This window comes from Medicago sativa, chromosome 7 (genome assembly GCF_051527215.1).
Source record: "Medicago sativa cultivar Bolivia chromosome 7, Bolivia_mono, whole genome shotgun sequence".
NCBI classification, from domain to species: domain Eukaryota; kingdom Viridiplantae; phylum Streptophyta; class Magnoliopsida; order Fabales; family Fabaceae; genus Medicago; species Medicago sativa.
The window spans coordinates 56,680,122-56,707,106 of NC_140755.1; the positions used below are offsets into that span (position 1 = coordinate 56,680,122).

General features: G+C 32.1%; 1 protein-coding gene across 1 annotated transcript; it reads left to right on the forward strand.

Annotated features, from left to right (window-relative positions):
- The first annotated feature begins 5,554 nt into the window (after positions 1-5,554).
- LOC146906973 (uncharacterized) lies at positions 5,555-8,845 on the forward strand. The gene is made up of 6 exons (XM_085727575.1): positions 5,555-5,943; positions 6,682-6,818; positions 7,033-7,125; positions 7,332-7,448; positions 8,097-8,243; positions 8,419-8,845. Exons 2-6 carry the CDS (start codon positions 6,687-6,689, stop codon positions 8,542-8,544), a joined length of 615 nt encoding a protein of 204 aa, XP_085583701.1. The 5' UTR covers positions 5,555-5,943; positions 6,682-6,686; the 3' UTR covers positions 8,545-8,845.
- Positions 8,846-26,985: the final 18,140 nt, after the last annotated feature.

The window sequence follows — 26,985 nt, forward strand, 5'->3', positions numbered from 1 at the left end:
GCTCCCGCTATCCAAACATCCACCAAGCAACTCACCAAGCGACTAATCCTGCACAACGTCTACCCATCCATATAGACAGGTAGGCGGTCGAAACCACTGGGGGTAAGCATTACATTAATCATAATCAACATATAAAAACATAGCATTCAAGGATTCATACATATCACATATACATAATCATCCATCCTAGAATACTAGCATCACATGATTAATATCCCCCATTACTTGCACCTCAAGCTATCATAGCATAACAGACATATTCAATCTCTAATCAAGACATCGACAAGAGTTCATCATTATCAACATCAACCAATAAAAATGTTACTCACCTCATTACTCATCTAGCATGCTTAACTCAACAAGTACAATTCATCATTTCAAAATTACAAGCAATTAATCATCATTATCAAATAAATCACCACAACATATGTATATACATATACAATTCTCATCTCATCATTATTATCAAAGTATCTATCATCAAATAGGTTCACCAAGTGTATAAGTACAAGAAAGTGAGACATGCAATTAGAACATAGTTCAATTATTCACAACCATCAACAAAATCCACCAATGTACATATACACCAATCCACGCAATCACAACATTCACCAAATTTCACCAATACACAAATTCTTCAAGTCACATATTCAATTATGTCACAACTCATCAACCATTAAATTCCAAATGTCACAAGTATGTATTCATCAAACACACTTATCATCAACAATCACCATTCACATACAACAACAAGATAACATTTCAATATGCAATGCGCCTACACTTGACACATATATGCATGTGGTACCATAACAACAGTCATTAGATGTCAACCGCACATCTATGTAAGAGTACACCTCCTCTTACATGTAAGAGTACACCTCCTCTTACAACAACTATGTAAAAGTACACCTCCTTTTACATTTCAACATATGACTCAATATGATATGATGCATGGACATACAACAACGACCTGATAATGCACAACTTCAACAACAACTACCAACGACAATGTAAAAGTACACCTCCTTTTACATTGACTATCTCAACAACAATTGCATTATCAAGTATACATGCCACACATTCAACAATCACAATTCATATAAGAGTCATCACCATAATTATCAACATACATCAACATCAACTATATCATATAGTTCAACAACTCCTTACCATTTCTCACAATTCAATTAATGGAGAAAATACAACACATTATGATAAACATCATATTCAACACCTAACAATCATCCACATATCCTCAATTAACCATATGAAACCATTCATGAAAGATTTATAAGGTAATTGGCTCAAAAGAACCATTTTCAACAAGTTAGTCTATCAAGTTCACAACTTAGAAATAATTGAGCAATTAGGCCAAAACCAAGTAAACAAGCTCCAATGCCTCAACTAAGCATACCTCTAGGCTACTTATAAGTACAGTAGAGGATACAATTACGTTTCACCGGCCAAATGCGATGAAATCATGAAAATCACAAAATTCGTCTGACTTTATCATTTTTCAAGAAATTTCCATTTTCCAATCAAAACAAGTTAGATCCATCACATCATAGTTAAAATACCATTGAACACCTTAATTAAACTTAGAGAACATAAGTTTGAAGTTAAGAAACATTCCATAAAGTTTGGGTTGACTTAGAAATAGTTATGCGGAATTTTCGTAAAATTTCCCTAAGACCTCCTTGGAGTATTTTCCTCATAACACACAAACCAAAAATCATTTTCGAGTCAAACCAAAGCCTCTGGAAAGCTAACAAATTTATCTACAACTTTCATGTTTACATCAAAAGCCAAATCAACACAGAAATGTGAGAAAAAGATGCAAGAACACAGAAGAGGCGTGTTGTCTAAACAGTAGCTTCTGATGAACAGTGCTCTTGAACAGTAGCGCTTCTGAACAGTAGCAGATTTTCAACCTTCACGTTTTCGCGCATAAAAATCAAACCGTTAATTCGTTTTCGACGCCGTTTTCGCCTATACGCTCCTGACACTTAGCTCTATCATAATCTAAAGAAAATTTCAAGTTTCAACCATCCCAAAATTATTTCTCCCAAACCTCACATAATCATTTTCTTTGCAAAAACGCTAAAACACCGACATTTCACACGAAAAACCCGTTTTCTCCCAAACAACTCGACTAACACAATCACAATATGAAAACAGAAATTCTACCAATTCCAATCCATCCAAAAACATCAAAAACTCAGTCAACAACCTCGTATATCAAAATATCATTTGGGTCATTCACATGAACAACTTAACACAACTTCACCAATTTGAACAACAACAACAAATCTCATCATAATTCATCATTTCAATGATACCCATTGCATCAATTCATCAACAACACATGTTAAAACAACAACAACAACATTTGAACATGAATTCATCAACAATTCAACAACCACAACTTCATTCATCATCAATTTCATACAAAAACATATCATGTTCATATCTACCCATTTTGACATACAAATTCAACAACAACAACACAATTAACATTCAATTCATCTACATAATCATGTCAACAAAATTAAGCACGAAATTCTACAACCAAAATCAAATTAAGCACTTCACCACAATTATGCAAAGAATTAGGGTAGAATTAAACTAAAGGATTATGATAAAGCCTAACCCCCTTACCTTAATTCTTCTCAACACCAACTAAGGCTTCACTTTAGCTCCAATCCTAGCTCCAATCCTTGAAGTTTGACCTCCCTCTAGCCTTCTCTAGATCTCCTCTTCAAACCCTTGTCTTCTCTCTATCTCTATCTCTTCTCAATTGAAAATGAAAATGTTGGCAAAAATCTTATTTCCTCTACCAACTAGAGCTTATATAGGTTCCATCTAATTGGGCTCAACTCACAACACCTTAATGGGCCTAACCCATTTCTATTCTAACCCAAAAATGTTACTACTCACTTAACGGTAAAATGTAATACTAACGGTCACCTACCGGTAATAAAATAAATTACTACAACTCCCTAGCACTTAGTAAAATAACAACTCTCACTAAGCACTAAAAATAATCCTCAACAAAATTACTAAATTACCCTTGCTCACAAAATGACCAAAATACCCCTAAGTCCAAAATGACTAAAATACCCTTCTAACACCGAATTCCACAATTCCCGACCAAAAATACACACAGAGGCAAATAATCACATATAAGCACATATAACACACATAAATAAATAATAAAATAAATCTAGTGAAAAATCGGGTTGTTGCATGTTGTTTCATGAAATGGCACCTATCCTTCTGGCAAGATAAGAACTTAATTTGAATTATATAGGCCAAAATAAAGGGTCAAAACCCAAATTTTGATCCAAGTCCAAGTCACACCTTACTATCTTGCATTTGATACACTTATGTGATTGCATGAGATGACACCTACCCTTTTTGAAGGAGAAGCACTTGGTTTGAATGAAATAGAACAAAATAATAGTCAAAACTCAAATAGTCATCCAAGCTTAAGCCACACTTTACTATCTTGCTTGTGATACACTTGTTATTGTGTGAGATGAAAGAAAACCTTTCTTGCATGAGAATAACTTGATTTGAATGATATTGGCAAAAATAAATAGTTATATCCCTAATAGTAACCCAAACTCAAGTCACACATTACTATCTTGCATGTGATACAATTGTATGATTGCATTAGATGACACCAAACCTTCTTGAATGATAAGAACTTGGTTTGAATGGTATTGGCCAAAATAAATAGTAAAAACCCAAATAGTGATCCAAGCCCAATTCACAAATTAATATCTTGCATTTGATACATTTGTTTGATTGCATGAGATGAAACCAAACCTTCTTGAATGATAAGTACTTGTTTTAAATGATATTAGCCAAAATAAATAGTCAAAACCCAAATAGTGATACAGGCTTAACTTAGACATTACTATATCTTGTCTGTGATACATTTGTTTGATTGCATGAGATGACACCAACCCTTCTTGCATGAGAAGCACTCTGTTTGAATGATATAGGACAAAATATATGGTCAAAATCCAAATAGCTAGTGATCCAATCCTAAATAATGATCGAATCTGAAGTCACACGTCATTATCTTTAATGTGATACACTTGTCTTATTCCATGAGATGCAGGGGCGGACCTGAGTAGGGCAGGGTATGGCAATAGCCACACTAGCTCAGGCCCAATTTTTTTTTATATGTAGCCCAGCCCAATATTTTTCTTTTATAGTATCAGCAGTAGAACACCACGTACGTGTTTTCTCTTTTCCTCTCCTCTCCTCTCCTCTCAGCAGAAACACAAAAACGCTTTTCCTTCTCCTCTGGTGAATCACGAACAACAAAAGATGTGATCCATCCCATCTCCTCTCCATTCAAATGTAACTGAATAACAAATGTTTTTCACATATATGCCTTTGTGTGGCAAACCTGGATCGTGTTATGTTGTGTTTCAAATTTAATATTTATGAACAAATTAAAAATACAACTCCATTTCAATTTATCATTCATAGTTTCAGTTAACCATAAATTAGGTTGTATTATTGAGAGAATGAAAGTTTCGTAACTAGTAAATAGTAATCCATAAAAGAAATTTTGGATTATTTACGTAACTTGATTTTGTAACCCATTTGATTTTGGAATTGTAATAGTAATCCATTTGATTTTGTATTATTGAGAGAATGAGAGTTTCGTAACTTGATTGAATTTTGTTTAATTGTATTTGTCATACCCTAAATTTTGACCAATTAATATTTTTTCGCTTTTTAAATCAGTCAAATTGTTTTATTCGTATTTTAGTCAATTAAACATTTCTATTCGTATTTTAGCTCATCAAAATATTTTTATCCGTATTTTAGTTGGCTAAAACTTTTTTCGTGTGTTTGTTTAAACAGTTAAATTTTCTTATCGTTCTTTCATTTGTAAGTTTTAGTTAATTAAAACTTTTTTAGCCGCATTTTAAGAAGTTCAAACAATTTTATTCGTATTTTAAGTAATTTTTTTTATTCGTTTCTTTAGTTAATCAATTTAAACGTATTTTAAGTGGTTGAAGCTTTTCGTATTTTAAGCAGTTAAAAAGTTTCTCATTCGTATTTCAAAGCTGAGAAGATTCGTCGTTTCAAACGAAATTTCGGCAGAGAGGTATTTTAAAATACCTCATTTGATTACCGAAAGGGACATTTTTAATTACTTATTTTTAGCTTTTTTTTTCCCTTTATTTCTTTCTTTTTAAAATTAATTCACTTTTTTTATTTTATTTCTTTTTAATTTTAGTTTTTTTATTTTTTATAATTATTAATTATTTTATTTTATTTGTTTTCTTCTTATTGTTATTTTTTTTTTTTAAGTGTTGATTATTATTAGTGTTCAAGTCCAGTCCACGTGGCAGTCTATGATTGGTTTCATCTTAAAAACTTTTCCTCCAAGTCTTGGTTTCTTGTTGTCATCTTGTATCAGAGACCCTTTAGGGGCATTTTGGTCTTTTGTCCGCGTCAGAGGAAAACCCTAATTTTTTTAGTATTTAAAGACTGTCATTGAGTCAGAGTCAGTCAGAAATCACTGTAGCCGCGTCAGAAGTCACTATTCATAGTCACATCACAAACACCAAAAACTTTCTCTCTCTTCTCTTTCCAAATCAAACCACAAAAAATCATCAAAAATTATGATGAACATCAAGAGCATCATAACAATTTTCTCTTAAACCTCCAAACCAAAAATCATCACAAATACACACAAGTAATATACTCAAGAACTCAAAAAATCATAAAACCGAACCGGAGCCCCCCTTTAACACCAAAACCGAACCGGTTTTGGCCTAGACCGAACCGGAATCGGTTCACACAAGAAGGCCGCGGCGGTTTTTTTCAAGGAGGAGGAGGAAGAGCCGATTTTTTCTTGAAGTTTTTCGTAGATCCGAGCAAGTCAAACCGTTTTCTCAAGGATTAAAGGTAGTATTTCGTGCTTACTCTTGTGTAGAGCTTTAGATCTTTGAGTTTTGTGAAGTTTTGATTTCAAAAAAATTCAAAAGTTTAAAGTTAGATCTACACTTCATCTCTCATCTTCTTGAAAAACCGAGGCCGGATTCGTGTTTAGAACGAAAAAGGATATATGAATCACTAAATTTTTTTTGAAAAAAGACACAAATAATGGTTGGTTTTGAATGATACTGGTCAAAATAAATTGTCAAAACTCAAATATTGCTCCAAGCTTAAGTAACACATTAATATCTTGAATTTGATACATTTGTCTAATTGCATGAGATGACACCAACCCTTCTTGCATGAGAAGCACATGGTTTGAATGATATTATTTTTAATTGTGATTGGGCAATATCTAATAAGAATGTATTATTTTTTAAAGGCAGCATTAATTTATTGAAATTAAAAGAAAAATATTTATTTCATTGATTTAATAGCTTTAATAAAATTGTATTAATTTGTTTTAGAATTTTTGACCAAAATATTATATATCTTTGACCACAATAAATATATCATATAGCGCTATTATTTTCTCCCCTATATATACAACCAGGCTCTTCTTTCAAAAAAAAAAAATACAACCAGACTCATCTTCTTCAAAAAATACACCCGGACACATCTGAATGTACTAACAATTAGTGTTCTGCATTAATACTTTTTTTTAAAGGTTCTTCATTCATACCTTTTCCTTATTCCTGGTAAGCGTAGCAACAATGGATTATAAAGAGATCTTTGAGCGGCTAGGGGCTACATTTAATGTGGAGAAACAAGCTTGGGCAGTGGTACCTCTTAATTCTAAGACGATCCGTGAGCAAATTGAGGATTACCTCAACAAGGAATATGATGTAAGTGATCACTCTCATTTTTCAGCCTAGTTTATATTACTAAGATACTACTCCCTCTTAAATTAAATATAAACAAAAAAGTTACAAGACTCAAATGTATTTGATCCCAAATTAAGACCAAACAGATTTGTATTTTTTAATCATTTTCTTCTTATATTTTATTTTGGATAGAGTGTCGAATAATTAACATTTCATTTTTTTTCTCTGATATCAGTTATATGTCAATGAACTGAAATCGATAGAAGTGGGTAAAGATCTTGAGCATCCTTCCACATATGCTGTATTTGAGGAGGGTGGTACAAATAAAGTAAATACTTGCCCAAAATCTACAATTTCTCTTGTGGTATTAATTTTTTGCTGTGTGGATTTTAATATGTTTTGTGCTTAACCCATTCACGCTAAAAATCTAGAATTTCCTCCGTGGTTTTCATTTTTGGGTGTGTGGATTATATTATGTTTAGTGTTTAACCTTTTTCTCTAAAATTATACTATGTGGTGGTATAACTTATACAGGTGGAGGAAAAGAAAAGAGGAAGAAAGATTAAAAACATCAGGTTCGGACCAATTTCATGTTCATTTGAGCTACCTCCTTGTTGTTATGATCCTAAAGAGACCGATGACATTGAAAGGGTAAGCATCATACAATGACCCCACTTGTTTTTGTTATAGTGATGTACTACCTTTTTTCCAGACATTGGTTTATCATTTTTTGTTCCTTCTTCATTTGGTTTAGAGGTTTCCCTTGTAGTGTGTGTTTTCTTCTTGTCTCTTAGGCCTCTTTGTTAGTGTTTCCTAATTCTTTTTTTGTCTTGTCTGTATTTTTTCTGGAGTGTTGATTCCTTTTGTAACTGTTCAAGTACCCATGTATTATATCTCCTACCCCAACCCTTTTTTTTTTTTGAATAAAACTACCCCAACCCATTTGTTATAGATTATTAAAATATGCGATTTTGAATCCCGGTAATTTAAAGAATAATTTTTGCTTTTTTTAAAGATAGAAATTGTTGTGTTTGTTTACCAAAATAAAAATCATTTAAAAAAAACGTTACAGATAACTATTTTCAAGAAAAGGTCTCTAAAACAACTTTTCATTTGAAGCAATTTTTAGATTATTTGCAAGTTTCCCTTTTTCTATAGATTTTGTAACAAAGAGATGAAAACTTCATAAAGTCATTATTTATTCATGAAAAGATAGTTTTACAAAAGAAGTTGAAAAAAATGGACTTTGTTCCTTAATAAATAATGATTTTTCATTTTCTTTTTCTTATTTTGCAACAGATACTGTCAACCCTTCCAAAAGGTCATGATGAAGAAAAGGATGGGAAAATTACTCCACTTGAATCTAGGAGATTTTTCGTGGCTGACAGAGCAAATAACTGGACTATGGAAATCAGCAAACGAGATAATAATCGAGTGCAAGATGTTGTAAGATATGACTAGAAATATTATTAGCAAAAACAATAAATTAGTTTTATTTAATTTTCACTATATATAAACTGCGACAAATTAACATATGCTACACTTGTTGCAAATTAAATATCATATATACAGTAAATTTGACATTTTGTATCAACTAATATATTTCATATTGTTTTTGCAGTATTCTACACATATACCATCGAATAGAAAATTTCGTTCAAAGCTAGGAGTGATTCAATTTATACTCCATGAATCTCCTCCAAAAACCGAAAGCGAGAAGAGAAAGTCTGCCAAACCGACTAATTGATCAAGACTGAACTGAACTTGGAAAGTCAAGACAGATTTACAGGTCGAATTTTGGATCACTTAAATAATTTAGATATTAATAATTATTGTAGATTTTATCATTTGGACCATAGGGGTTAACAAATACTCGCTATCTCAATGGGTAGAATATATTTAGTCAAGTGTTTATGCTCAATTTCAAAAATTACCTTTATCATTTCTATGCTTCCAAACAAGACAATATTTTGTACAGTTACTGAGTTAAACCAACAATTCTTGGTCTACATTCATATAGTAATTGTGGAAAGCTTCCTCATATTTAGGCCAAACCTAATTGATTCAAAGATGAACAAGCTATTGAGGTGAAATTGATGAAACTAATTTACATAAAGTAACAGTTTCAAATTCATGCAGATGTTCTAGAATAGCTATAAACATGTACATTGGCAATGCCATCATCAAAAAGTTGTTATCATTACTATGAATTTTTCAATGATTCCGCTGAAACCTTGATACTCAAAGATTTTGCATCTTTGAAGCATTCAATAAAAAAAACTTGAAAACACCATTGATATAAAATAAACTTGTTCACACAACCCAAACTTGTGTTTCAATTGAAAGTATCATAACCATAACATAAATAAACATAACACAAATAACTAAACATTGCATGAAATTGTTCAAGAAAATAAATCTATGAGCAGATAAACAACATACCGTAATTGAAACAAAATAAATACTTAAAGCTTTATGTAATTTTACTCGGTGAAGGGTGAGTTTTTAGTTCTATTTTATCCTCTTTCATTCACAGTTCTTAATCGAAACTAATGTAATCAAATTTTTCCTCTTAACCTTCAATTATTTTGCCTCATATACAAAGACAATCAAACAACTAATACAATAGTCAGTAGCCAAAGGTATTTTAAAAACTACAATCTTATTTCCTATTTCTTTTTAAATTTCAAGGCGAGCTAAAGTCGCCTAGAGAATTTGCACAGACCTTGTAAATTAATCAAATACACAGTATGTATGATTCAGGCTTAAGGCATCTTCTATTGTTTCTTGAATGCATCGAATCATTTCAAATTACCTAGTAACATTGAAAGAGAAAATATTGTTCAAAAAAACATTGAAAGAGAAAATATGGAGAAAGAATTTTTAACAGAAGCTCGCATTATTCTTACATATGGCACTCAAATTACAAGTCATTCCCCAAATTAATGGTGCTTATAAAATTTCTTTCTTTAAGAAATTTAACTCTGAAATGCATGCATTCACTTTTAAAACCACAAAATTTGTTTCTAAACAATTTTTCTTTACACAACCCTTTTAAAAATTTCACCCTATTTATTTAAAGAAATTCTAAGAAAAACAAATGAAGAAATTAATTTAGAAAAACATACCTTGTTAACGAATGACTTTACTTTGAGGTAAACTTGAGTTATTTAAGAGTGAAAACTTGAAATATTTAAATGCTTGAAATTGGGTTTGAGAAATTTTTGTGTGTAAAAGAGTGGTTTTGGAAGATAACGTGGTTTATGCCAAAGACAGTTGTGAAACCCGAGTTTGTAATAATGGAAAAAGCAATGGCGTGTGTTTTAAATGTTAAGCAGTCTAATGGAACAATTTTCAACCCTAATCCCGCTCAAATTGATTAATTGATTAAAAACGTGTTAAAAACCTGTCCTTAAATGACTTGCATTGTTAATAATGATTTTTATGTTTTCCAAAAACAGGTATTTGAGCGAGTGAAGTTATAAGGAAGATCAAGATACCAAACACAAAAGTTTTTTCAGTGAAAATGGTATTAGGCAATTTAGACACATCAGGATGCCTATAAAGAGATTGAGGTACATAACACTAAGTTGTAACATAAATTTGATAAATTCGGGAAAACTGAGAATGGGAAGATTGATATCTTGTTGACTACTATGATCGTAATAAACATCAAGGTGGAGAATATTAATTGGCATGTCATTAATAGCAGCATGTTTTTTTTTCAAGAAATATTGCTTTCTTTCTTTTATTTCTTCTGTTCTTCTAAAAGAAAGATCTTCTTACTTATTTTCATTAATAATGATGTAACATTATATATTTTATCTTATTTTTTAGGTCCTGAATCTTTTGAATAATTTTTTGTTTTATGACAGCTGACACAATTTGGATTTGGAAGTTTGGCACTAGCTTCTCATTACAACCATTGCATACTAGATGATAGCAGTAAGAGAGTTTGAGGCAAATTTAATGTCTTTAACGCATGGAGACGACTTCAGCACGGTACCTAATGCAGACAGAACCAAATGTGGATGACTTATATTTGGAGGGTTTCTTGCTCAGAGTAAAGTTTTGTGTCACTACAAGAAAACTGCATTTTAGCGTCGGTCAAAAAACCCACGCTAACAGGGTTAAAATGGACGCAAACAGTGATTTAGCATCGAGGTCGGGATCATGCTAAAAAAGTTGAAGCTACTGGGTAGCGTCAGCTGCCCGTCATCCGAGGCTATTTTAGTGTCGATTTGTCCGAGTTTACTATCAACTCTAAACTCGATCGAGACTATTAAATTCTACCTTCAAGTCAACAAAAATAATAATAGTCACCCAACCGATGCTAGCTAGAACATTTAGAATCGGCCTGACTAACGTTAAAGTCAACATCATAGAAGCCAACCAAATCGTATAGAGTCGGTCTGACTGACGCTAATGTCAGAACAAAATATTAAGAAAAACCGTTAAAATCGGCGTACTCGAGCTGTCCTTTGGGCTTTGTACCCTGTTATTCGCCTAATACAAAGAATCTAAAAAAATACATCAAATCAACCTCAAATAATCATAATGCATTCACATAACAAACACGTTCAACATTGTTCTAATGATACAAATTTGTCTAAACCTACAAAAAAAACAGTTATAAATATAAGATCATTCCCCATAAAGTGATAATGCATTAACATAACAAATATATTCAGCATATATAACAAAGTCATTCCAATACTACAAATCAGTTTCAAACTATAATGAAGACTTAACGACTACAAGATTAAGAATTGTTATCCAATGACTGGTTTGGACAACCATCATCATAAAGAGGATGTGAAGGAGGAAGGTTTTTCGCACACCTACATATATATCATCATCAACAACAAAAAATTACCAAGACAACATCAACAAAATAATGACTCAACAGCTGGTCAAAAATTTATAATCCACAAACACAACAAAATTTAGCGATTCAAAAACATAAAAGATCATGAAAACACACAATGGAAACAAGAAATATGACAAACCAGCTGTTTACTTCCTACAAGATTGTCATATTCTATCAATTTACTTCATACAAATTAATTTCTCGTCGACAATACTTACCTCAAATTTTTCAAACCTACAAGGCTGTCATATTCTATCAATTTCCTAAAAATTAATTTCACTTCACAAATATTTACCCCAATTTTTTCAAACCAGCCCTGCTTTAATATCATTGGTGAGTTTAGTCCCACCATGGACAAGGGTATAAAACTATTTTTGTGTTGCGTACCTAATGGCATTTTTAACTTCTCAGCACCAATATTTAAGACCTCAAAAAAAAATATGAAAGAAATGACCTAATTATCACATCGTAAATACACAAAAATTGAAGAAAGTTTAGTGACCTCTCATGACATCCCTTTAAAGAATAAGAATTATGTTAGAAGTCAATCTCTTAACATAATAATTGAAATTAGCATCATGTCAATACCTTTCAAAATTTTGAAATTAAATACAAGGTTGACTTTACTTGAATCATGTCCTTCACACTTGTACTCCTTGAGAAAAGAAGAAAGAAAAGCAATTAGAATTAAGTTGAGTTAATTTTTTCCATTGAACTAATGTCTACTAAAAGAACTTCTGCAATATGGTAGTTTTAGAATCAAGAGCTTCAGCCGCAACATGTAATGACTATCCATACCTAAAAAATTGCCTACATATCAATTTAAAAACAATGATAGCCAATCATAAGAGTGAATTTTCAGGAAATTGTTGGAAAATCCCATGACAATCTCATACTCTAGTTTAAACTTTAAACAAATTCAGAATCAACTAGACATCAATCACCATTTATAACTAGTTTCTATGCCCTACAACAGAATATACCTATGCTGAAATAATTGTAGTACACAAATTCATAATTATCTACAGAAAAAACTCCATATATATTACAACTCAAAAAAGGGGAAGAAATGAAAGAAAAAATTGTTAAAAACTATTTGTAAAAGTTGCATGCAGTAGACTCACAAGTGTAAAGTTGAGTGTATTGGAAATAACTCATAACCCATAAATTAAATCCACAAGAATTTGATATACACAGTTAAATAAACAACTAAATAGATAAATATGTCAATTTGAACTGCACAAACCATAACAAAGTGTTGCATAGTAGAACCACATATTCCATGACACCACTAAGGACAAAAACAATGGTGGTAAGAAATTGAAAATAAGTTGATGACTTATTTAAAAATTTAGATAATTAATAGAAAACCATCAGTTCAATTATTCATCATATCATTACAATTAACTCACCATGTAGTTAAATACTTGGAAGTAATTCTATTATCTATTATAATTAATGTACGAGGCAAACAAAAATCTGAATTCTATAGTGGTAAAACTAGTATGGTCAAACATATTTAGCATTATGAAGAACATAATACACTTAAACCAAAACAAGAAAAATAGAAACAAGCAGCAGCCTATCTAAGCTCACAAGTTTAAGAATCTTACAATTTTAAGCTCTCCAATTGCTCTTGTGCTTTAACCTGAGCACATAGCAGCAAAAGTCACAACTTTAAAATTTGTTCTCCATAAAAGGTCACAATAAGTTCATACAAAGAGGTGCGGCCTTTCGAAACACTTTGTTTTGGCTCCCTTTCACCTTGCTCAACTTGCCTGGCTTGGCTTATGGTGTGTGTACTTTCCTCGCTTTGCTCGGTATTGGTGTAGCCATGTCAGAAACCTACAAAGAGGTGCGGGAAACAGCCGTAATAGCTTTCTTGCATAGTTTCACATCATAAATAATTTTTATTTACAATTAGAAAATAAAAGTATTTTGGCACTGATCATTTGTCCATCTGGAAGTTATGAAATGATCTGGTCTTTTTCGGGAAGATAATGAATGTATAGCCACTGGTAGGGAGTAATCCTCCTCTTGAAAATGGGTTTTAAAATATTTAAGGTAATCCCTTTACCCATTTTGAGTGGTTAGTGGAACCTTTCTTCTCCTGGAGTCAGTCAATAGAGGTATGTATGGTTGGTAAGGATTGAGTTTTTCTTGTGTTTGGCACTTGATGTTGTCACCTTTGAGGCTTCTTCCTTGAGTGTTGTTGGTTTTTATAACTTTGGTTGGTTTTAAGCTTTGTCTGGTTATGAGTTCCCCGTAAGAGTGATGATTTTTAACTTGTTCCTATGATTGTTTTGTCCTTCTTTTCTTGTTCTATTTTATATGCTACTGTTTTGAGTATTTCTTATACTTTGTTTTTCTTTGTAAAATAATAGTTGCCATTAAGAAAAACATGAGTCAATAAATTGTCAAACTTTTAAAAAAGAGAACAAATCTAGATATAATGTAGATAGATTAAAATTCAAATAATGATACAATATATATTTGTCAGACTTTACTTACCTTGATGGAAACATTATTGGTTAGAACTTACTTACCTCCCGATCAATAATCATGGTCAAGAAATTTTAAAATATATTGAAAAATATTTTAAGTTAAAATAATAAAAAAGCAAAGTTAAATTAGATATAATGTAGATACAATAAATGCAAATGAGGATGAAATACTTTTTGTCATACTTTACTTACCTTGATGAATGCATGCTTTATTGTTGAAAGAAAAGATAAAAAAACAATTAATAGATTATTATTTTTTATTTTATTATGTTTGGTTAGATTCGTTACCCACGGAGTTGCATCTTGATTTCTTTCGTCATAGAGTAGGCTTGCCTGACTACAGGTTTCCTTAGGGTCATGTAGTTGTCTGCATTTTTTCTCTGTTTGTTTTTTCTGAGGGTCTTGGCCTAGTCCCCCCTCTTCTTGTATAGATTTTCCCCTTTTTTTAATAAACTAGTTACAAACCCGTGCTTCGCACGGGGGTTCAGTAACGTATTTGACAAAATATTATATTGGAAGGATAGATTGTGAAATGACAGATAATTATAAACCATAATACAATATTTAGAGTACTCTTGCATTACGGATTACAAAATTAAATCTTTAAAATGGTTTGATCACAAGTAACAAATGAAAACATATTTTGTCAGCGATAGAAACACTTTTCCAGTAATAATTGATATCTATCTATAAACCAATGAAAACCCTATTACCAAAGCTGCCTGATTTATATCATTTTGACTTTCAGCTTCAACATATATAAATCATTTCACATGATCTACAGCAAAGACAGTAACTGCAATTTAGTATCCAGTTCTTTCAGGCGAACAAAATTCTGCATCAGATAGATAGCTGAAAGCCTCTCTACCTAATTTATATCATTTTGTGTTTTAGCTTCAACGTATATAAATCTTTTCACATTATCTACAGCAAAGGCTAGGGATGTCAATGGATACCAATGGGTACGGATAATATGATACCCGTCCCCGCCCCGTTGGATAAGTATGATACCCGTGCCCGCCCCGTATCCTCGTGGGTACTCACTATACCGGTACTCGTGGGTATTGAGGTATCCATGGGTACCCATGGAGTTTTGAATTTATTTATTTTTTGGTACAAATAATAACTTTTTTTAATTACCAAAAAACTTCAACTTTTAAACATCCATACATAATCCACTCAAATTTCATTAATCATACATAATTCATAGAAAATTCATGATTCTTATATAATCTATATGTTTTATGATGTGAATGAAGTAGAAATGGTGAACTTAATAAGATGAATTAAAAAAATTTAAAATAAAAATAGGTTATTATTGAGGATTTTTAGGTGGGGGGTAAAATTTTCTTCAATAAGGTACCAACTTTAAGTAATAAGATGTGATATATAAAGATATATTAGTAATTTACTTAATTTATTATCGGGTATGGGTACCTATAGGTATGGATACAATCCAATCCGTGTCTATGTCCATATAATAATGGGTAGTCAAATACCCGTTTATTATACCCGTGGATACCAGTTTAGCTACCCGCTCCATACCCGTGACGGATTTTACCCACGGGTACCCATGGGCATGGGTATTTTTGCCACCCCTAGCAAAGGCAGATATTAACTGCAATTTAGTACCACATATATAAATCCTTTCACATGATCTACAACAAAGGTAGATAGTAACTGCAATTTAGTATCCATTCCTTTCAGGTGAACAAACTTCTGAATCAGACAGATAGTTGAATGTCTCTCTACTTGATTTATATCATTTTGCCTTTCAGTTTCAACGTATATAAATCATTTCACATGATCTACAGCAAAGGCAGATATTAACTGCAATTTAGTATCGAGTCCTTTCATGTGAATTATACGCACTTTTAAAAACTTGTTTTAAAGGAGAGATGTTCAAATTACGGAATATTACCATTCTTAGTAAATTTGAGAATGAAGTTCGCATAATCCAAATATTTGTGATGCATGGTTTAAGGCATGGGGTTCAGTAACGTATTTTGTAAAAAAATTGTTCCGAAGGAAAAATGAACAAATTAATGAATATTGCACAAAAATTAAAAAACTTTATCAAAATATTTATGAAAGCTTTATCAAGAGCAGGAAAACAACATAAATTACATAATAGTTAAAATTATAAAAGTGAGCGCTACTGTCATAGAGTTACCAAAAAGGGATTAACACCAATATTTACATGACACAAAATGAACGAAAGAAACACATTAAACTCTTTAGCGTCTTGTGTAGGAACTTGGTTATTAATATTTTGACCGTTAAAAAATAAAAAATCTCTTTGACATCAAAAAAGTAATATCAACTGAGCAATATTCAGTCTCTTCACATATGCTTAGTAATATTCAGTCTGAAAGATTACATTGAAAGGATAGATGGTAAAATGACGGATAATTGTGAATCATTATAATATGTCAAAATATAAACCTTAAAAACCATGAACCATCAACTTAGTTTTAAATAGTTAAAAATAAAAAATTGTAAAATAGTTAAAAGTTTTTAAAAATATAAAAATTGGAATATAGTTAAAAAAATTGGTGAGGTAGCACTCAACCAAGCAACACTAAAAAAATTACATGCATTAGCGTAACAAAAAAACAGACAGACGGACATAAAATATTACTCTAAACGTTAATGTGTGTATATATTCGCGAGGTTGAAGAAAGGACATAAAAATATTTGGGATCATTAAATGACATCGTGAATAAAAATATTTGTGAGATTGTGATGATTAAACGATATTGAAATTAAATATATAAGTGATAAAAAGATAATAAAATTCCTTTGAAAAAAAGGTAATAAAATTAAATGGAATCTCCTTAAAAAATTAATGGAACGGTTAAAAAAAAGTTAAATGGAAGAAAAAAACATAATGAAATATAATATTAAAAAATAAAGAAAAAGTTCCCGGCGTGAGTTGAAAAGAGGTGCTTGTGAAATAAATTGTCGAGAAATAGTTTTTTAAAGTAACATTCAACAGCTTCTGGTCAAAGCTCATTCCATTCAATTTTATGAGTTCAAAAAAAGTACTTTTTTTAGTAAGTAATTAATTGATATTGTATTCGGCCTAACTTCTCCTTAAAAATGTAGAGAAGTTTGAAAAAAGTCGGGTCAAACGATACCTTAATCTCCCACAAAGGCAATGTAGAAGCAATTGAATTTGGGAGAAAAAATTGAAAAATAGTTAAAAATATAAAAATTGGAAAATAATTAAATGTTATTAAAAATATAAAAATAAGAAAATAATTAAAAAAATTGGTTAGGGGCAAAAATGGAAATTCATAGGTCAAACCTTAAAAAAAAAAAAACTTGTCGAGAAGTAGTTTTTTAAAGTAACATTCAACAGCTTCTGGTCAAAGCTCATTCCATTCAATTTTATGCGTTCAAAAAAAGTACTTTTTTTAGTAAGTACTTAATTGATATTGTATTCGGCCTAACTTCTCCTTAAAAATGTAGAGAAGTTTGAAAAAAGTCGGGTCAAACGATACCTTAATCTCCCACAACGGCAATGTAGAAGCAATTGAATTTGGGAGGAAAAATTGAAAAATAGTTAAAAATATAAAAATTGGAAAATAATTAAATGTTATTAAAAATATAAAAATAAGAAAATAATTAAAAAAATTGGTTAGGGGCAAAAATGGAAATTCATAGGCCAAACCTTAAAAAAAAAAACCACTTCCAATAATTGAATTACCAAAATGCCCCTCATAGGGGCAAATTGGTAATTTCAAGGGGCATTTCCTTTCTTATATATATAAGTAGATCTTTAGAGTTTGGCGACATAGGATGGAGGTTTCCCGGGATGCCAACCTAATTGGGATGTCGGTGTTCCCTCTTGATGCATGTCCTCTCTCCCTGCTTAGCAAAAAAAAATCAAGTTTGAATGTTAGATAAATCACTCAAAATTGAATTGTTCTCATTCTCATAAATTAAACATACATATTGAATTCATGCATTTGAATTACAAACAACAAATCAAATTATATGCACGAAACATAAATATATCTTGCACAAGTGCATATCTTCCTCATTCTTCATGTATTAATTGGAGTCACAAACAACAAACTCAACTATATGCCTGAAACACAAATATATCTTGCGAAAATGCATATCTCTCTTTTTCATTCTTCATGTATTAAATATGATTTTTGCATGAATGTCATGTGAGAAAGATTATTATATATATATTAGTAATAAGATGTAATTGTAAATCTTGTCAAAAAAAATAAATCCTGTCATGTGAGAAAGATTATTATATATATTATTATATATATATATTAACCCCTACTAGCTTAATGTATTATGTATCTATTAGCTATCAAACAACTGATTTTTTTTTTAATAATTTCATATAACTTGTAATGTTATATTATTTTATGGATAACTTATAAATTATATCAGTTACCACTTTGAAATTAGAAGGGGAACATTAACAATGTTAATTATTTATTTCGTATTTTCTTTATCTTTATCTTTTCATTTGTATTCCCTTAACAAAAAAAAAATATATTCATTTATATTTTCTTCTTTTCCTTTCTTTTTTTTTCAGATATTGTAAAAATAAAAAACAGTTTTACAAATACATCGGTAAAAAAATTGTTAGTCTCTAACTATTAACGTATACTATTATGAAAAATTCATTGTGCCTTTGGATATTTATATATTTTATTTTACATTCCCTATCTTTAATAAAATATTTATTGTTTTTAGATTTTTTTATTATTATTAATCCCTGTTATTTTTTCTTTAATTATGGATTGATTATATTCTATACTTTATGTATACTCAATATATAATAGATACATCTAAATTTATATATTCATATTTATTCATTTAGCTATATGTAGTGTAATTTTTATAATAGACTTATTAATAACAAAACTTGGTGCTATTTATGTATGAGCCTCTGAGCGGTCCCCCATTTTGACCCTGCTCAAGGCCGCCAACTAACTGTAACATAATGTCTTCATAATATCTTGATCTTTTAGGAAAATTATAAATCGTAAACTAAGGGATTTGAGCGAGTGAAGTTAAAAGGAAGATCCACATTCTAACATAAAGTTAATCCGTTAGGAAAAACTGGGAATGGGAAGATTGATGTTGTTGACTACTGTAATCGTAATGAATAACATTAGGATGGAAAATATTAATTGCAAATGTAGAATCTCAGGTGAGCACAATAACGTATACAAATTGAATTCGATGAAGAAAAAGTTGACGTTTTGGTCAGCAAATGTAGTGTCGAAGCTTCCGTCCGTAGGAAACAATGCTTGTCACAACAGAATTTTGGTTTGGACAAAAAATATAATATGACACGCTAGTGAAGTGTTTGAATATGAGAAATATCATAATGGGGAAGTCGTTCAAGCTTAGGGACATATTCGAGATCCTATACTGAAAATGCAACGATAATTGTGAGGAATTGATTTGGAGAAAGGTTAAAGTATGAAAGGTAAAAATGAAATGTTTAAAGAAATTCACCTGTAGCAGACAACTTGTTAAAATGAAATCAATTAGATAAAATAAACTTTTTGTTTCTGAAATGTACGTCTAATCAATTTAAAATTAATTTGCAAAGCATGGTTTCTCGCTAAAATCAACCAGTAACAATAACAACAATGCAAGATGTTTTATTTCATATGCAAAAATTCCATTGGTAAAAAATATAAATAAAGATGTACCAAAAAATATAAATATACACACACGCGAGGAATGACTTAAATATATGAAATGTTAAATAGTAAATGAGTAATATCAACTGAAAATAGGAATGACGTCAACTGCAGACTAATCTACTACATACCACATTACAACCTAACTTATAAACTAATCTAACTATGTATTTTATACCAAAGATGCATGAGTAGTTAACAGAATTACTTCTCACCCGATTTCATTCAATGTTGTTCTGCAACCAATTCAAATTCAATATCACAAGTTTCCTCACCACTCTAAAATCCAAACAAAAAAAGTATTTAGACAAAGACCCAGTGGTACATTCTAAACCATTTATTTTGATCCTCTGAATGAAAACATTCATATCTCATTATAATACTATACTATATTACCTAAAACCTACTGTTAGTAATTATACATTCACATTAATACATGTTCTATTCAGTGGCGGAGCCAGGATTTTTACAAAGTCTGGGCAAAAAAAAATTGCCACACATTTATAGGTGTTTAAATAATTCCCTCAAAAAAAATAGGTGTTTAAATAAGAAATTTCAAGCAAAAAATCTAAAGAAATTGCCCAATTTATAAGAGTTTATATAAAAAATTCAGAGGAATTTACATAAGAAATTGCAAAAAATTTGGGCCGGAACCTGGGCGGTGAAACTGCCACTGGTTCTATTATACGCCATACATTCTTTTGAACACCATAACTTATTCCAATGTCATACAAACCATAACACTTTATATAACAAACTTCCATTAAATTAATTCAAAATACAACTATACAATAACATGAACTTGCATTGCATCCAAAGTAAACTATATCAAAGAAAATAAAAACTAAGTTTCAATACGATCTAGTACTACACACCAATAAGATCCAAAAAATATGAGTTTTTGAGAAAATAAACTTGGTTTAATGTACAAATATATGATGGACAAAAGAAAAGAACAAAATACATTTCACCCTTTTTTTTTGGAAGAGTTACATTATTTGTTGGTTTATGACTCTTGTTTTTCTTAATTGTGTCGGTCATAGTGGTGGTGAGCACCCTTTTTTAATTTTGCTACTAATTTTTATACAAATCATATTAATGTTGAAGTGGAAGATAATATTCATGGAAATTGGTATTTAACCGATTTTTATAGATTTTCGGGAAGTTGTAGGAGACGAGACTCGTGGAACCAATAAAAAAATTTGTCCGCTATTTACATGAAAGGTTATTGGTTGCTCATCAATGGTTCAAATCAGCCGTTGTCGAATCAAGATTAACAAATGTGCATATAGAAGGTTATTGGTTTACTTGGATTAAAAGTCTTGCCACAATATGAACTGTAGAAGAAAAATTATATTGTACCTTAGCAAGTGAATATTGGCTTAATAAATATGTTTCCAAATGCTATTCTAGAAACTGTGTGGTGTCTGCTTTAGATCACTACCCAATTATGTTGACTAGAGAGCCTAGCCCAAAATTAGAAGAGGTGATGAGGAAGTTACATGCTGCATCTTAATTTACAATATAGAGATTAGCCTACTTAATGTGTTAATGTAGGTTCGCCTAGTGTAAAAGATGTGGGATGAGGTGCAACGCAAGGATTTTTCAGAAGATCACCCCATTCTAATATAACTATCTCTCAAGAATGCTTAAATGTGGAGTCCTGATAGGATTCCGAGAATTATGGTTGAGTAGAAGTTGTTTTAAGGAACCGCTAATGATGCAAACTGTTTTAATTACTCCCTCGGTACAGATCTTTGTTCTATGTACATATGTTTTCTTTTGAGTTGCCTTACCTAGCTTCTTCTCTATTTCCAAGATCCCAAATCTTTGCCTCACTTTTCTCTGCTCACAAGATGGCCTCGACTTTTGCGTGACTCTTTCTCCACTCATGCCTCTGTCCATACAAGTTCATCCTTCATGGATTTCTCCGTTTAGGGAACAATCACAATGCAAAAGCTCTCCCCTCCAAAAAAAAAAAAAAATAGGCTCAACTATAGACATTAAAAGAGTCAGAGTGCAAAAGGAAGGTGGAGAGACCAAACAAAGTGTATAAAAGAAGAGAAATCGATCTTTAAATATTATTTTCAATAAAGATGTTTAAAATAATATGATACCACACAAATACCATGGCTTCATCATTGTTGCGTGTTTTAGAAAGTATACCTTGTGTCATTGGATGTAGTTAACTCTAATGATGATTATAACTTACTATGGTTCTCTTGAAATGCACCAAATGGTATTTTAGACCCCCTTAAAATCTGGACTGGGGCACAAATTTTTAAGGTCCCCTACATTGACACCTCTAGATACAATGAGAAAGAAGATATAACTTATGCCTACAACATCTACAGAGTGATAAGAAAGAAAAAAAGAATACAGTTATAGAGCACCATGTACGCAACAATGAAAGAACCATGGTTATTGCGTTAAGGTCTTAAGGAGCCCTATAAACTAAATTTATTATTGTTCTCTTTAAATTCACCAAATGATACGACCCAATTCGAGTAGGGATCACACTCCTTAGAATTTAGAGATAAAGAAGAGATTTGATTAATTTCATTCGTGATTGTAATAGAGAAAATACAAGATATTATATAGGCAAAGTTATTCTAGAACCTTCCTAAACTAGTGAGTCATCAATCTTCTAGAACTAATGACTCACTACTAAATGACATCATAGTCATTCCACTTCTTAGGTATAATATGATCCTTTTGGGCCTCCCTATTTTATTGGACTCAATCTCCAATCCTACTAAGACCCTTGACATGACGTCCAATTTCAGCAAAACAATCAATCATAGAAGTCAAAATTTCTGAATAATTACGCACTTCCATTGCAAACTCAGGAATTGAGATCACTTCAGCAGCCATGATGCAGCACCGCCAATCCGGTGGCTCAGGTGGCGGTGGAGGATTCATATGCAGAACAACTATATGATTGAATTGATGATGTAGAGAGTCAGAAACCATGGCAATTACGAGAGTTGAGATTGCTTCATCGATAGGCAGACCTGTACTAACCCTTTTCACCATTGTTACACTAATGAGACCAATCGACGGTGGCTGTTTTGCAAAAACAGGACTGGTCAAATCCGACGGCTTAGGTGGTGGAAGATCAAACATCGAAGATGAGCGTGGGAAGAACAATCCCATAGTGGAGAGTTGTGGCAATGAAATAGCAATGGTGCCAAGTGACCTCGGCGGCAGAACTCGAGGTGGGGGAAATGTTTTAAGAGAAAGAGTATGCTCCGTCGACGGTTGAACGTTCTCCGTGATTGAAACTGATTTTGGTGATGGCAAAGGTAGATATGTGACCGTGTTTGGTGGTTCCGGCGAGATCGTCGTGAAACATGGATCTGGAGGTTTTGGTGGTGGAAGTGTGATCGGAGGTGGAGGTTGATAATGTGATGGTGGGGCTGACGGCGTGGGAGGTGAATCTGTGTGGTTTTCTTCTCCGACCGAGTTGTTGATACTCATTGATTTCTCATTAGAAGTGATGAACGCGGTTGGATTTTGTGTGAGTTGCAATTTTGATTCCGGTGGTGGTTCTTCCGGTGGTTTTGGGGATTGTGGACCGAGAGAAGGATTGCTAAATTTCTTGTCTCCCGGCGGGACGATGACACTACTTTGTTGTATGCGACTAATGGAGTCTGCAATTTCAAGCTGTACAATCTGCACTTTCGATTGTAGTGGGAAATCCAGATTTTGTTCATCGGCAATGGTGGTAGCAACCGAATCAACCGAATCGAGAGTGATTGCAGACTTCTCAACAAGCTTTGAACACGGTGGCGAATTTAGATCGTGCTCACCCGCAACGTCAGTTACGAGATCAACAACACAATCATCAACTCGGGAAAGCTTCACCGCCGAATTCGTTGATTCACAAGCTTCCTCTGGTTCCTCATCTAATACCGGCAAAAGATGCCGCCATTCAGGCTTGAACCGCCATAACAGTGAGGTGGTAAACAGGTCCCAACTCGCCTTTGGATGACGGTGAGACCACCATAACCACCACTTGAGAGCATGACCTCGCATGGCCAAAGCTGCCACAATCATCTTCGACGCACCTGATGTTCCTCTTTCCCTGAAGTATTTTTCAGTACAAAGGATCCACCAATATGGGTCGTCTTCTCCATCAAAGATAGAAAACTCCATTATTGACTTCAATCAGCGGGAATGAGATCAAAATGAAAGCACCAAATGATACGACCCAATTCGAGTAGGGATCACACTCCTTAGAATTTACAGATAAAGAAGAGATTTGATTAATTTCATTCATGATTGTAATAGAGAAAATACAAGATATTATATAGGCAAAGTTATTCTAGAACCTTCCTAAACTAGTGAGTCATCAATCTTCTAGAACTAATGACTCACTACTAAATGACATCATAGTCATTCCACTTCTTAGGTATAATATGATCCTTTTGGACCTCCCTATTTTATTGGACTCAATCTCCAATCCTACTTCAATGTAGCTCATATCCTTGCTCGTATCACCAAATGATTATAAACCCAACTACTGTGATATTAAAAAGCAAGCTAAATCTGAAATGAAAAAAACAATTATGAATTTTCTAAGAGATTTAGATGATGAGAAAAAATTGTTTCTGCAACCTATATTGATAAGCTTAAGATGCAATGCATTTGTACATCACCAACCTTTAGATTTTAGAATCTAGATCTTCCAAATACTCTTCCATTTCTGTTCCAATGCCAAAGAGTACTTCTCAGCCCATATAATGACATTACTGAGAGTCAGATCAATTTCTTTCAATAGTCAATGTACCTTCCTAGATGCATTACTTCTCAAATTCCTGTTCAGCAACATAAAACCTGTACATAAAAACAAGTTCAGCATGCTTTAAAAGACAATGTTGTAAAATAGATTCTACAATCTATTGGCATGTCATTGCTCCAAAGAGTGACAAAGCCACAGGTTTGCCATTAGGAAGAGACCAATAATCAAAGAAACAAAATCAATGATAAACTAGGGAGGCTAATAGCTAAAAATACCAAGTCAGTAACTCACTTTGAAACACAATAGACAAAGATATAAAGAGGAAAAAAAAAAAAAAAAATATCAAAAGAGAACCTTATTTTCCTTGTACATAGATCATTACCAAACATCTAATTTAACTTACTGGTTCATCAGTTAAATAACATTAAAAATTGACTAGGTAGAAAGAAGTCAAAGAAACCATTTGAGTCATACCTTGCAAGAGCTTATCAAGGTTTGTCTTTGACTGTTCAGCTATGTGCAGCATAATTTACATAAGTTCAACACTACTTTAATAAACACGATCATCCTTCTAACAACACTCCAATTTGAAGAGACAAAGTCAATAAAGAACAAACCCCATTTCAGGTACAAAGCCAGCTAGCCTCAGCTGGTCGTCCAGTTCAACTAACAGGAAGTGACCCTGACCAGAAGATGAATTTCCTTGTTGATTTCAATCCAGCTAGAGCCCGGACATCTCTTCTCCACACCCAAATCCTGCATCTCAGTCCGGATCTTCGCAACGTCACTCCACCTATTCACTTCAGCATACATATTAACAAGGAGACTATAATGCCCGTTGTTAATTGGCTTCAGAACAATCAGATTCTGAACTGCGGCACGAGCAATTTCTAAGTTTCTATGAACCTTACACCCATTCAACAAGGCCCCACAAATGAAACTGTACGAATTAAACTCCATTCCTCTAATCATCTCTAAAGCATCCTCAAGCAAACCACCTTTGCTCAATAGATCAACCATGCATCCGTAATGTTCAACTTGAGAACTAATACATTAATCATCAATCATACTCACAAACAAGCTGCGACCCTCTTGGATAAACCCTGCATGAGTACAAGCAGTTAAAACACTAACAAATATGACTCTATTTGGCCTTATTCCTTCCCTCTCCATTTCCGCTAACATCCTTAACGCTTCTTTTGTGTAGCCATGTGCAGCAACTCCATCAATCATTGAATTCCAACAAAACAAATTCTTCTCTTGCAATTTATAAAACACCAAAAGCGACCTTTCTACACTTATACATTTTGCATACATATCGATCAACGCAGATCCAATGTAAACATCAATACCAAACCCATTCAGCATCAAATAAAAATGCACCTCTTTCTAGCATACTTTCACATCCTAAATGACTTTTATATACAATTGGGGTTTTTTATATTGAATTACTTGCAAAACAAGTCAATAAGTGCAATGGAAAATAACAGTATTTTGGCACTTATCAATGGTCCATCTGTAAGTTCTGAAATGAGCTGATCTTTTTCGGGAAGATAATGAATGTATAACCACAGTTAGAGAGTAATTCTCCTCTTGAAATTTTTTCTAAGAGCTTTAAGGTAATTCCTTTACCCATTTTGAGTGGTGAGTGGAACCTTTTTTCTCCTGGAGTCATTTATAGAGGTTTATATGGTTGTTAAGGATGGACTTTTTTTTTGTGTTTGGCGCTAGATGTTGTCACCTTTGATGCTTCTTCCATGAGTGTTTGTTAGTTTTTATGATTTTGATTGGTTTTAAGATTTGTCCGGGTATGAATTCCCTCTTAGGAGTGGTGATTTTTTAACTTGTTCCTATGTTTGTTAGATCTATGGTGGACCACTCTTAAGGTTAAGGTTGGTCCACCATAGACATCATTGTGGTTAAAATTAACTGTCAGGATTTATTTGGCAAACAGAGGAAAATGTGAGGGACTAAAACGCCATTTTTATTAATTGTGGGACCAAAATGAAAACATGAAATTAATTAAGGGACCAAACCATCTAATAAGCCTAATTTATAATAGCATAACTAGGGTTGAATGTACAATTAGACAAAATAAAAATAGAATTCATTGCATATCAAACAAATAAATCTAAAAAAATAACAAACAATACAAGATAACACCACTAATTTTTTTTCATGATATGGAATGATCTAAAATGTAAACAACTTAAATCTTGCTAAGAAACTAACCAATAGTCATTGCAATATTTAATGTTGTTTTGAATTGATTTATAAATTTATTGAATAAATTGACAAAGAAAATAATTTTAAAAACCTATCAGATCTTGATGAATGCATGCTTTATTGTTGAAAGAAAAGATGAAAAAAAAAAAACAAT